The sequence below is a fragment of the Anguilla rostrata genome, chromosome 14, assembly GCF_018555375.3.
Source record: "Anguilla rostrata isolate EN2019 chromosome 14, ASM1855537v3, whole genome shotgun sequence".
Taxonomy (NCBI): domain Eukaryota; kingdom Metazoa; phylum Chordata; class Actinopteri; order Anguilliformes; family Anguillidae; genus Anguilla; species Anguilla rostrata.
Window position 1 is genome coordinate 32,968,528 of NC_057946.1, and position 13,118 is coordinate 32,981,645.

Genomic DNA, 13,118 nt, shown 5'->3' on the forward strand with positions numbered 1-13,118 from the left:
TCTATTCTGCGCTCATACGCTGTCTCTGGGTCAGTTTTTTTATGGTATGTGTCAGGATTAGCTTGGCAAACTGTTCCTGTGTAAATCAGCAGAAATCCCCCTGTCGCCCGAGCCATTTTCTCCAGTCCGTGTGAGCCTCCGGTCCGCAGCTTAGCAGCAGCCCTGCTGTCTCCACAGCAGAGTGGCCTCGGCGGGCTGGTCTCTGATGTCACACTAAGCACGAGAAGAATGCCACTGACGTCAGCAAGGAAGGCAGTCCTGCTTCTGAAACCACAGCCGGGCCATCCGTGAGCCGAGAGAGAGAGTGGGAGGGAGAGAGAGAGAATGAGGGAGAGACAGAGAGGAAGAGAATAAGGAAGAGAGGGAGAATGAGGGAGAGGGAGATAGAAAGAGGGAGAACAAGGGAGAGAGAATGAGAATGAGGGAGCGAGAGATAAAGAGAGCAAGAGAATGAGGGAGAGAGAGAGAGTGGGAGGGTGAGAGAGCGAGAGAAGGAGAATTCACCCTGACGTAGGCTTATACCAACATTCACACACACACACACACACACACACACACACACACACACACATACTCGCACACATATATAATCTGGAATTCTGTGTGAGGTATATGACTGTGCTCTTCCACATGGATCATGTCAGTCAGCTCACAGATGTGGAAAATGTCTCAGGCAGTCCTTCCATGATACATGGTGGGGTTCAGTACTGTGTAACTGGCAGCACCCTTTACTCTTGTAGCTCTGCTGTGTTTTGTTCTCTGCCTGTAGAGATAATAGACGCAGCTGTTGATATTGACTCAGTGTAGAGATAAATTTAGGTACAGGTGGCTAGCAGACCCGAGGTAAACAGCTCAGCATGTGTGTAAGCACAGGCACGCTGCCTGCAAACCATGCATAATCCCCATGATGCACTGCAGCGCACCGTCCACGGACACGCCTCCCGACTCGCAGATCCTGTCGAAGGGCTCCCAGCTTTGGAAAGCCGTGTTTTTTTAATGTTGCTCGATCAGAAGTACAGTAAGAGGTGTCTGGTACACACCCATATTTTAAAATGGAGAGGCTCCATACTCACGCGCTCACCCACTGATGCAGCTGAAAACATACAGAGATTACATTACACTACTGCCATTTAGCAGGGGCTCATATTCAGAGTGACTTCTACAACTTTTAGCATTTTTACATAGCATCCGTTGCTACGGCTGTATATATACTGAAGCAATTCAGATCAAGTACCTTGCTCAAGGGTACAAAAGCTGTGTCCAACCTGGAAATCAAAGCTCAACCTTTGGTTTACAAGCCCAGTTCCCTAGCCATTATACTACACTGCCACCCAGCCTAGTACTCGCCAGCCCGTTCCAGCAATACTACATGCAGCCAGTTTCCGCGCCTTTTACAATGAACAGCCTCATTCTAGCATATGACTCACTCAGCCAGTTTCCCGCCAGTTTATACTGCAACGCTGGGCAATTTCAGGGACCTTCACATTTGTTTCAAAGTGAAACAGTATGTCAAAGCGATTAAGAGTTTTCTCAAAGTTGACTAAAATGTTGTACTCAAAGCGATAAAATGCATGTTCTCAGAGTGATACAGTAAGAAAGTGTGTTTTTGTTTGTGTGGTAGAAAGAGGCGGGCATTGTTTCCTCTGGAGAGTGGAGATGTGTTTTCAGACTGCTTTCTGGAACAGCTGTGCGTAGAGATGAGGCTTAGAGCTGACCTTTGACCTCTGACCTATCGCCTCTAGCGGGATGCGGCTGCTCCAGCTCTGGTTTCAGTGGAAACTTGGAGGGCTCCATCTGCTCTGCTTGCAAACGGCCTCTACAGCTTACTGTATAATAATCAGAATAAAAAACTTTATTTATGTAGCACATTTCAAGCGAACAGTTCAATTCAATGTGCTTTGCAGAGAAAGTGACAGAAGAAAAACAGACAAGTAAAAACTAGGAAAAGAAATATGACTATGAGTAATAATGCAAAGTAATAATTGCATGCCTGTAATGTAATGCTGACCAATCGACTAAATTTTAGCTAATGTCTTCCTCAGGGCATTGTGATGAGGTAGTCTTTCTGTAGCTAAAGATCTAAAATAACAATAAAATAAATAAATAAATACCGAGAACTATAAAAAGGGAAGAAAATGTAATACATTAAGCATTTAAAATACAATTAAAAAGTTAAAGTGAGTAAAATAGTTCCCAAATAGTTTCCACATGCGTATACAGTGTAGGTAAAAGTATCCACAGACTCCGATGCCCTCAGAACTAACGGAAGCTTGTTCAGTCTTAGGCTCCACCTCCCAGCTCTTCAGACTGCAGCCCGGATGCACTCCACCTGCTAGCGCTTGCTGTTTCATTAATTCTGTGGTTGTTATGTTAGTGCTGGGATTGCTTATGTTAGTACGGTTAGCAGTAGTAATGTTTGTGCTCGTACTCTATTTAAGATTGTGTTGAGGCACTAGGTTGGCATTGTTACGCTGCTTAGCGCTTTGATGATGTTTCGGCTACACTGTCGCTGGTCTAAGCACATTATTATCCCCATCTCTATCATTGTGGTTCATATAACTCAGGTGGCTGAACATATTATCTTTGATATTTATGAGACATTCTGGGTAAGAACACCTGTTGGAGTAATGAATCTATCATAGTCTGAAACTTGGTCTGTATTACATATGAACCGTGCTAGTGCTGTAGTTTGTGATACGGGTGGAAATAAAGTGGCTTGGCATGCATTTAGGTGGAGCGCTGTAGTGGTCAGAGAATCGTAAGCAGAAAGTTAAGGATTTAAGATGCGGGCCTCTCACTGCAGGTCTCTCCCCTTTAATGTGCTTAGCCTTACTTGGCTTAGCAGACACCCTTAACCTTACTTGCCTTAGCAAATACCCAGGTTCTTTAATCAGATTTGTTTTTACTAAACAGTTTTAAGGCTTCTGATTTAATATTCAATGTCATCAGCTGCATTTGAACCCAACAGCACATAAATAAAGCTTAGGATCGGGTGCTTTACAACTGTCAGACATCCTGTCACTTCTGATATCTGCCAGCAGTGACTGGTGTCAGAGTATGAGTGACGAGTATCAGAATATGAGTGACAGCTGTCAGAGTATGAGTGACAGGTGTTAGAGAATGAGTGACAGATGTCAGAGAATGAGTGACAGATGTCAGAGAATGAGTGACAGATGTCAGAGTATGAGTGACGAGTGTCTGAATATGAGTGACAGCTATCAGAGTATGAGTGACAGGTGTTAGAGAATGAGTGACAGATGTCAGAGAATAAGTGACAGATGTCAGAGAATGAGTGACTGTATGTGGCTGTAATATGTTTTCAGGCCATCTGACCCTGGAAACCCAGAAAGTGCTTTGGGGGGTTTTTAAGATTTATTGTGCAGGTTATATGCTTGAAGGTGCTGGGGTGCTTTTTCTTTTGGCAGTTTGTTAATTTCATGAAAGTTTTCCGTAACTAAACAATCCCGTGAATAGTAAGTCTGAAACGTGAATTCAGTGACGTCAGCGCTCTGTTTCCCAAAGCCCACAATTCCCCTCCAATAAAGCGTGAGGGCAGGGTTTGAGTGACCAATCAGACGTAACTGACAGATACAGGTACCGCCCACCACCTGGCAGAAGGGAGAATGGCCGTGGTTGACACTGTGAGGATAGATATCTTCCGTGAGCATCAAACCCCGTGACCGCTCACATCCGCTCACACAACACACATCAACGTCTCCAGTCAAGGAGGCCCTTTCAGGGTTCCGCACAGCGCTCCTTGACCGCTCTCCTTGCTTGGAGAGGTCAGGCGCGTTGGGCACGCCGCTCCGCTCTCCGTCCTTACAGGAGTTTATTAACGGAAACAGGAATGTAGAAGTGCGACTGATCTCCGCAGGTCAGGTTTCAGCCCCTGGGCCTTTGCCGGCAATCACACTGGAAGCTCAGCTCTTCATTAATTGGCTTTGGAAAGGTGACATTTTCCACAAATAGACTGACATTGTGAAAGACGCACTTGTGCCACACGGTCAGAACTGGATGCTGGGCCTATATTTAGGCTGAGGAAATATTTGATACTGCCCTGCACTCTTAGTATCTGTGACATGATGAATCTGAATGGATGGAATATGGCAGTCTAATCTGATCTACTGAAATCAGCATTGTGTGCTAAACATGTGGCCATTTCTGTAGTGTTGTGCAGTACTGTATACACTTAAAGTACGTTAGCATGTGCGCTAAGCGCAGGGCCATATTGTGCAGTACTGTACGCTGTGTAAGTGCGTTAGCATGTGCGCTAAACGCAGAGTCATTTATGTACTGCAGTACTGTATAATCTCTAAGTGTATTAGCATTGTATGCTAAACACTGGGCCATTTCTGTAGTGCAGTTCCGTATAATCTAAGGGCCTGTGTGTTTTGTGGTGCTTCTGGTCTGCTTGCACTGGACATGTGACCTTTCCACATCCCCCTTAAACCTCTTGTTTACTCTGCAGTGACCTCAGCTCACCCTCAAAACCTTTCATTCATCCTACAGAAGCTCAGATAGTAACACATACAGGCAGTGAACTGAAAATGGAAACCAAACAGGCGTCTAATAGCGAACCGCGATGGTGTGGGAAACATTTTCTGCAGGGGCTGCTGGTGTTTGCTTTGGCCCCTATATTGGTAACCAGGTGATATAAGTTACCTGTGTAACAAAACAAAGAACCGGACTGAGAGCCCATTGTGTTGTGAAAATACTTTTAAATGCCACAGTTCATAAAATAAAGTGCTGTTTTTGCTCATTGATATTTATGTCCTGTATATAAATAAAAATTATTATCCATTTTATTATCCATCCAACTTTAAGCTTTATGTACTGTATATACAGCAATACAATGTTTCCACAAAATTAAATGGCTATATAATTTTGTGTAAACATTGCATTGTTTTACTTCTGTAAAGCACTTTGTGTTTCAGATGTGTATGCAAGGTAAAATAAAGTTATTATCATATGAGTAGCAAAAAAAAAAATCTTTTGAAGAAAGCAGCAGTCTGATTGGCTGGTAAGCATTAGGGCAGGTGAACAGAAGAGTTTCTCTATCAGCGACTGTCTGCGTGACTCTGAATCCAGCTCCAGGATCCAGTCCAGCTTTTCGGGCTGGCCGCTCCGCCATCCCCCCACTCGCTCTCTCCCTCCCCAGCTATCAGACTGGCGCTCCAGAGCCCCTCCACCCGCCAGCCGAGCAGAGCGATTAACCTCCGCTTCGTCCCCCCTTCTCGCCGTCAGCCAGGGTGACCGGGATCCCCCGTCCCCCCCCCCCGTCCCACCCCCTCCTCCGCTGGAGACTCGGCGGGACACTGGGAGCCGGACCGCCCGTTAGCGTACGGAGCCCCCATCTGCACGGCCCCCCTTTTTCTTTTGGTTCTGATTAAAAGGACGAGAGCGAGGAGGAACCCCGAAAAAAAAGCGCACGGACCCGTCCGCCCGTCGGATCCCCCCCCCCTACCCCCCCAGCAGCAGCACCCTGCGCACGTTAGCCTGGAGGAGGACCGTCTGGGTTCAGAGCTCTGAGGACTGCTTAAGGCTTTGAACACACACACGTGTGTGTGTGTGTGTGTGTGTGTGTGTGTGTGTGTGAGTGTGTGTGTGCGTGTGTGTGTGAGTGCGTGCGTGCGTAGGTTCCTTCCTGCTTTGTGAGGGCTGGCTTCGCCGCGGTGCGTCCCACAGTCATCTGCGTCGGAGCCAGCCGCAGCTCGGCGTGTGTTTTTCTGCCGTCGTCGTCTTCGCTGTGAAAGCGAAACCCCACGGCCCTCGTTTTGGGGGGACTGCGCCGGGAGCCGCTGCTTCCCATTTCGCTTGATTTTTGTGGGGCTTTTTTTTTTGGGGGGTTTCATTTCCTGGAAGCTTTTTGCTACAGTATGAAGAGTCACCCATGTGTCCACTTCAGAAGACGACCCAACATGGCTGTCTACGGCTTGGGGGACCTTCTGGAACTCTCCGCTAGCCCCGCCAAGCGCCTCAAAACTGACCAGCCCTTCCCCTGTGTCCTTCCAGAGGAGGCCTACCAGAAGCTGGCCACAGAGACGCTGGAGGAGCTGGACTGGTGCCTGGACCAGCTGGAGACCCTGCAGACCCGCCACTCCGTCAGCGAGATGGCCTCCAACAAGGTGAGCCCTGCTTCAGCACCCCCCCCCCCCCAATCTGCCCCCCCTCCTCATCCCTGTGTGTTTATGGGGTAACCCCCCCCTTCAGAATCCCTGTGTGTTTACTGGGTAACCCCCCCCTTCAGAATCCCTGTGTGTTTACTGGGTAACCCCCCCTCCTAAGAATCCCTGTGTGTTTATGGGTTACCCCCCCCCCCAGAATCCCTGTGTGGTTTATGGGTAACCCCCTCAAATCCCTGTTTACTGCACCACATCACAGCACAATCCATCACGACTCATCATCTCTCTGCTCTAATCCATCAACACCCCATTTACCCACAGACCTTGCTTGTGTACAGTGTGTCATCCCTCCTCATCCTTTACCCCCCCAAATCCTGTCTGTACTGCCCCCCAAAACCCTGTCCCCCAAATCAGGTGTCTCTACTGCCCCCAAAGCCCACTGTGTCTCTACTGCCCCCCAACCCTGTGTCTCTACTGCCCCCCGAACCCTGTGTCTCTACTGTCCCCCAACCCTGTGTCTCTACTGCCCCCAAACCCTGTGTCTCTACTGCCCCTTTTAACCCTGTGTCTCTACTGCCCCCAAACCCTGTGTCTCTACTGCCCCCCCCCCCCACCTCCACCCCCAACATTTTGATGCGTAGATAAATGATGCAGCTCTGGACAGGCTCTGCTGTTCACACATACATGCACATGCAATGCAAATGCACACACATATACACGTACACCCACACACACACACACACACACACACACACATACATGTACACCCACCAACACAAACACACTCATACACGTGACACACACACACACACACACACACAGACAAATTCAAACGCACACACACATGCACACACACACACAAACGCACACACACATACACCCACAGGTACACACACGCACATAGACACATGCGCACACATGCAGACATGCACACAGTGGGCAGACAGACTGCTAGACAGAGGGACTGATGGAGGGAAAGAGAGACTGGTAGAGAGAGTGGTTCATGCCGGACAAAGATGGCCGCTGCAGGGAGGCAGTAGCTGGCAAGATGCACACGCGTGTAACTCCCCCCCCCCCGCAGCAAGGTAAAAAGGAGATGTGTCCAGTTCCATCAGCAGTGTGCCTATGCCAAGGTCTGTGAGTGGGGTGGGGGGTTCCCACGGTGACGCCAGTCACTGGGGAGGGCAGGCAGAGGAGACGGCCTTGTCAGAGCTACGGCTGGACTGAAGGTCATCCCTCCCCCCCCCACCCCCTTTAATTTAGGGACCTCCGTTACATTCCTCGTCCTCTGCCACCATGCTCTGCCTTCATAGGGATATCCCCACGTACCTTCTCTTTATTTTTATTTCATTTTTCATTCAATGCAAGAGCATGACAGTGAAACATGGATGTGGTGCTGATCTGGTGGCAGGTCGTGCTGAAGCTGTTCTTGAGTATTTCAGCTCATGTTGAGCAGGTCTGCGGTCCTGCACTGCACCAGCATGCTCTTATTTACACTGCATCTGTGGCTGCATCTGAAACACTGTGGAATGGAGTATTCCTCATTCTGGATACTAATATCTGTTCCAATAATTAGTGTGCAAACATGAATATACATAAACAAGCTACAGATTTGATTGGATAACAAGGTTGTTGGTGCTGTTGTTGTCGCTGCTGCTGTTGTTTATGTTATTTTTGCTGTTGTTGTTGTTGCTACTGCTGCTACTACTGCTGTTGCTGTTTCTGGGCTTTTGTCGTTGTTGCTGTTGTTGTTGCTATTGTTGCTGTTGCTGTTGTTGCTGCTGTTGTTGCTGATGTAGCTGGTAGTATCTTTATGCTGATTTTCTTCCAGACTACAGTAGAGATGAGATTGTATGAATCCAGAGTGATCGGTTATCCAGCTGGCTGGAGAATTCAGACGGCCGCTGTCAGCTGAGTAGCCCCTGTCTTCCTGCAGCGGCTGCCCTCTGCTGGTGAATCCTGTAATGACATGCCTGGTTCCTGACTGCCGGCATGTAATTCGTCAGCAGTGTTTTTGGGCTCTGGGTTCTCAGATATTGGTGCTAAGGTGGCAGTTTTATAAAGCCATGCATGTAAAAACCAGCCAAGCAGTTTTGGATGCATTTGGATTTTTTCGGCAGTGCAGTAAAGAGATTCGGTTTGTGCCATGTCCTGTGGCAAGCCGCTACCTTCTTGGATGAGAACACTGCGTGTTGTGCAGTGAACGTCTCTGTAATGCCGTTGTTGTTCCTCATGCCTTGCCTCACTCGCTCTGTCCTGGTTGGCAGGATCTGTCCGCATCCGCTTGCCGTACCACGTGTCTGATAAGATTTAATCGGAAATTAAAGCACTCATCTGAGGGCTGAGTTACATAAGCCTCTCTGCGTAATTTCGGGTCCCCTCCCTCGCATGCTGGCATGATCTCCACAAATCTTTCTAGGAACATCTCCACCAATCTTACTAGGAACATCTGCACCAATATTTCTTGGAACATCTCCACCAGTCTTACTAGGAACATGTCCACCAATCTTGCAGGGAACATCTCTACCAATCTCTCCAGGAACAGCTTCACCAATCTTACTAGGAACATCCCCACCAATATTTTTAGGCAGTGATTTGCAGAGAAACTCAGATCCTCTCATCCATCTCTGCCTTATCTCACCTGAAACAACATTGTCCAGAAACAGGAATCAGAACCAGCCTCTCTAACTCAGCACCGGAGTAAGAACCAGGCTCTCTAACTCAGCACCTGAATCAGAACCAGGCTGTCTAACTCAGCACCTGAATCAGAACCAGGCTGTCTAACTCAGCACCTGAATCAGAACCAGGCTCCCCAACTCAGCACCTGAATCAGAACCAGGCTGTGTAACCTCTGTAACTTAGCTAGTTCATAATCCATCTCCAAGCACATTTTGTGGCAGATTGTGTGTGATTTTTGTTAAAAATTAGTTTACACACGACCAAACAGAATGTGGCACAACACATAACGAGTTGCCATCGTTTTGTATCTCGGCACCCACAGCTTCAATGGACCAATTTAAAGTCTCAGGTAAGGTACGCGTCAGAAGCTCAAACCGTTCATTTGAAGAGGAGAAAAAAGATTTGCACAGAGGAGGAAAATGTGTGTTTCCTTTAATAAATTGTCCTGCCAAAACCAGTCACTATGGTTTTAAATGAACATTTCTCCAACAGGCTCTCACATAGGCCTGCCTGACAGTCAGAAATCAGCAGATTTCTTCAGAGGCTTAGTTTAGTGTTGAGGAGTTACACAAGTTCAGCTGTTCTGGACAGAAAATACTAACGGGATTATTATTCACAGCCATTCCTTGTGCTTCTTAATAAAAAATATTTTTGAATGTAGTGCAACAGTGCTTTTGCTCAGCATCATCCCTAAGCTTGGGAAGGTCATCTCAAGCACAACGGCATCATGGCATTAATTAGAAGCACTGATTTGAAAAACATCAACGCCCATCAAACACATTCAAACTACCAACTGACAATTCAGATACAGTCCGATGGTGGGTTCACTATTTCTGCCTACCAGTTAGGCTTTTGGAGGCTTACACAAGGCAGTCAGGGCTTGGACAGGACGATCTCAGGCACTTTGTGATAGTTGGAGTTTGGAAAGGATGATCTCGGGCACTTTGTGATAGTTGGAGTTTGAACAGGATGATCTCAAGTGCTTTGTGATAATTGCAGTTTGGACAGGATGATCTCAAACACTTTGTAATAGTTGGAGTTTGGACAGGATGATCTCAAACACTTTGTAATAGTTGGAGTTTGGACAGGATGATCTCAAACACTTTGTGATAGATGGAGTTTGGACAGGACGATCTCAAGCACGTTGTGATAGTCGGAGTCATGAACTGTAGCAGTCAGGGCCAGAGTGGAAAAGCGGTGAACAGAGGTGCCAGATTTAGATCCCTAGGAAGGGGGCGCTGTTGTTGTCCCCTTCACCTTGAATAATTTCTTCTCTAAAATGTTCAGCTTTAGTAAATAAGGCACCACGTTTAAGCTGTGTTCCATATGTTGGGTTTGGATAAGGCCGTCTGCTAAGGAGCTAAGTACCATAACATTAAAGTGACGTAAATAATAGCATAAAGCCCAACCTGCTGCACTTTGCTATTCCAGGTTTCTTCATGTATCCCCTTATCAGTCGGTCTCCCTTTCGCCATCACCTTAAAAGGGAGACATGGCAGCTTTTGGATCTGTTCTTCAGACAAAGCAAACTGTGTGAAACATTGGTGTCTGACGGATATGAAAGGTTCCGTTCAGGACCTGTGTATCTCCATATGAATAACACACCATTGTTTCCTCTCAGGTGCGCAGATCCCTTTATAGTGAAGTGGGCTTTTAATCAAAGAGATATCCGCTTTGACGAGCGTCTTTTTGAGGCGTAAAATCGCCATGGTGATTTTCACTCAGGTCCGCCCCTCGTTTGAGTTTTGCGGCAGTCAGGCATTGTTTTTAAATTAAATTCCCGTTTTCCACTTTGTGTATTTTCTGAATTCTTTGTGATAGAATTCTCCATCTGTGAATCGACATCTCTGTGCATCTGTGTCTGTGGATCTCAGTTTCTGTGCTTCTGTGTCTGTGGATCTCAGTCTCTGTGCTTCTGTGTCTGTGGATCTCTGTTTCTGTGTCTGTGGATCTCAGTTTCTGTGTTTCTGTGTCTGTGGATCTCAGTCTCTGTGCTTCTGTCTGTGGATCTCAGTTTCTATGCTTCTGTGTCTCTGGATCTCAGTCTCTGTGCTTCTGTGTCTGTGGATCTCAGTCTCTGTGCTTCTGTGTCTGTGGATCTCTGTTTCTGTGTCTGTGGATCTCAGTCTCTGTGTTTCTGTGTCTGTGGATCTCAGTCTCTGTGCTTCTGTGTCTGTGGATCTCGTTCTGTGCTTTGGTTTACTGTGGATTCCCAGTCCTCTGTGCTTCTGTGTCTGTGGATCTCAGTCTCTGTGCTTCTGTGTCTGTGGATCTCTGTTTCTGTGTCTGTGGATCTCAGTCTCTGTGCTTCTGTCTGTGGATCTCAGTTTCTGTGTTTCTGTGTCTGTGGATCTCAGTCTCTGTGCTTCTCTTTCTGTGGATTTCAGTCTCTGTGCTTCTCTTTCTGTGGATTTCAGTCTCCGTGCTTCTGTGTCTGTGGATGGCAGTGGGTTTGCAGTTGTTTTCCAAACAAGCTGTGGGGTGAATATTGAACAGACCTTGAGTTTTAGTCATGGGGTTTAAAAAGAATTCCAACAGAAAAATCAGTGGCTTCTTAGTGCCAGGTTTCAGAATTGTGGGAAATGTGTGAATTTGGTTGTTCTATATTTGGCGCAACTTTTGGTAACCCCTAGAATTGCTCTGGCTAAAAATGCACACGGTCTGTTGCTATGGGGAAAAGTTTTCTGATTAATCTAGGTGTTCAGGATGGTGGGAAGGCAGAAAGGAGAGTGTACTTTCAGTGAACATAGAGCCATACAGCTACAGGTTATAATCAGATGTGATAAGAACAGAAAGAATCTGCGTCCCACCTTGTATTATCGTGGATATAAAATGTTGAAATACATGTTGTCCCTGTTGATGTCCAGGCATCAATATTTAAATTGAGTTTAGCATTTTTTATGATCTGAGCCACAGATTTTGAACATGTTGCTGCATGTTGACTGGCATGTCTTGTCCACTGTGTCAGGCGAAAGTCTTTATTGATCATTTTCTGTACATTTTGGGTGTTTTTTTTATAGTTCTCGCCCAGTAGAGTCAAATTGAGCCAAAGCCCAAGGTGACTAGACCCCCTTATCCCATTTTACTACACTGTTTGCTTTCAGTTCGTCAGCTTTCTACAGCGTTTTTCTGTTGTTCTTTGGAAGAATGTGACCCATGTGACCCGCAGTATGACCAGTACCAGCCATATGTGATCACCAGTAATGTGCTGAAGCCCTTCTGGCCACTGATGCCCTCTCTGTTTCTCTTTCTCTTGCAGTTCAAAAGAATGCTGAACAGGGAGCTCACCCACCTCTCGGAGATGAGCCGGTCTGGAAACCAGGTCTCAGAGTTCATATCAAACACATTCTTAGGTGAGTCTGACCGTACTCTGACCGCAGCCTGACCGTATGCTGACTGGAGCCTGACTGTATGCTGACCGGAGCCTGACCGAACTTCCACTGCTCCTCCCACGATGTGTCGACCCTCGACAAAATGAATTCAGATGCAAATGGAAGTTTATCAGAGGAACAGTATGGGTATATGCAAAGTGTTCACTCCTTCCTCCCCCCCTCTCTCTCCCTCGCTCTTTCCCTCTCTCTCCCTCCTTCCCTCCCTCCCTCCCTCCCCCTCTCTCTCCCTCCTTCCCTCTCTCCCTCTCCTTCTCTGTCCCTCCTCCTCTCTCTCTCTTCCTCCTTCCCTCCCTCCCTCCCTCCCTCCCCTCAGATAAGCAGCACGATGTGGAGATGCCCTCTCCCCAGTCTCAGAAGGAGAAGGACAGGAAGAAGAAGCCCATGTGTCAGATCAGCGGTGTGAAGAAGCTCATGCACAGCACCAGCCTGACCAACTCCAACATCCCGCGCTTCGGCGTCAAGACCGACACCGAGGACTCGCTCGCCAAGGTGAGCGCCCCCGGTGGACACCGGGGGTACACCACGCAGACGCGCGCGGGCCAAATACCCCCAGCGTCCAAAATATCTGGGTCCGCTTCATTCAGCTTCTTCCTTTCGTCTTAGTCTGGGGTCAGTTGCCAGCTACCAGGTTTGGGGTCGGTTCAGGATTTTGAAATTCAGCCTGAGTTGACCCTTGACCCCTGATCTCGGTAGCCGGGGATACTATTTATCATTGTGTTTTTTTTAAACTCATAATCATGTTGAGTGAAACACAGGCTCTTTCTCCTTTCAGGAGCTGGAGGACATTAACAAATGGGGCCTTAATGTTTTCAAAGTCACAGAGTTTTCGGGGAACAGGCCTTTAACGGTGATGATGTACACAATCTTCCAGGTGAGCCTCTTCCCAGAGCTTCAGCCCCCTGGTTGTGGTGTAGTTTGAGGAGGC

At 47.4% G+C, this 13,118-nt stretch overlaps 1 protein-coding gene across 10 annotated transcripts in view; it reads left to right on the forward strand.

Moving 5' to 3' along the window:
- Positions 1 to 13,118, forward strand: part of LOC135239196 (3',5'-cyclic-AMP phosphodiesterase 4D-like) — a 308,165-nt gene that overhangs the window by 287,997 nt on the left and 7,050 nt on the right. For all 10 annotated transcript variants that reach the window (XM_064307709.1, XM_064307708.1, XM_064307706.1 and 7 more), the window contains 4 exons: positions 6,013 to 6,125; positions 12,061 to 12,154; positions 12,507 to 12,682; positions 12,966 to 13,064. In XM_064307709.1, the coding sequence (XP_064163779.1) occupies positions 6,013 to 6,125; positions 12,061 to 12,154; positions 12,507 to 12,682; positions 12,966 to 13,064 (482 nt within the window). The remainder of the gene's footprint in view (positions 1 to 6,012; positions 6,126 to 12,060; positions 12,155 to 12,506; positions 12,683 to 12,965; positions 13,065 to 13,118) is intronic.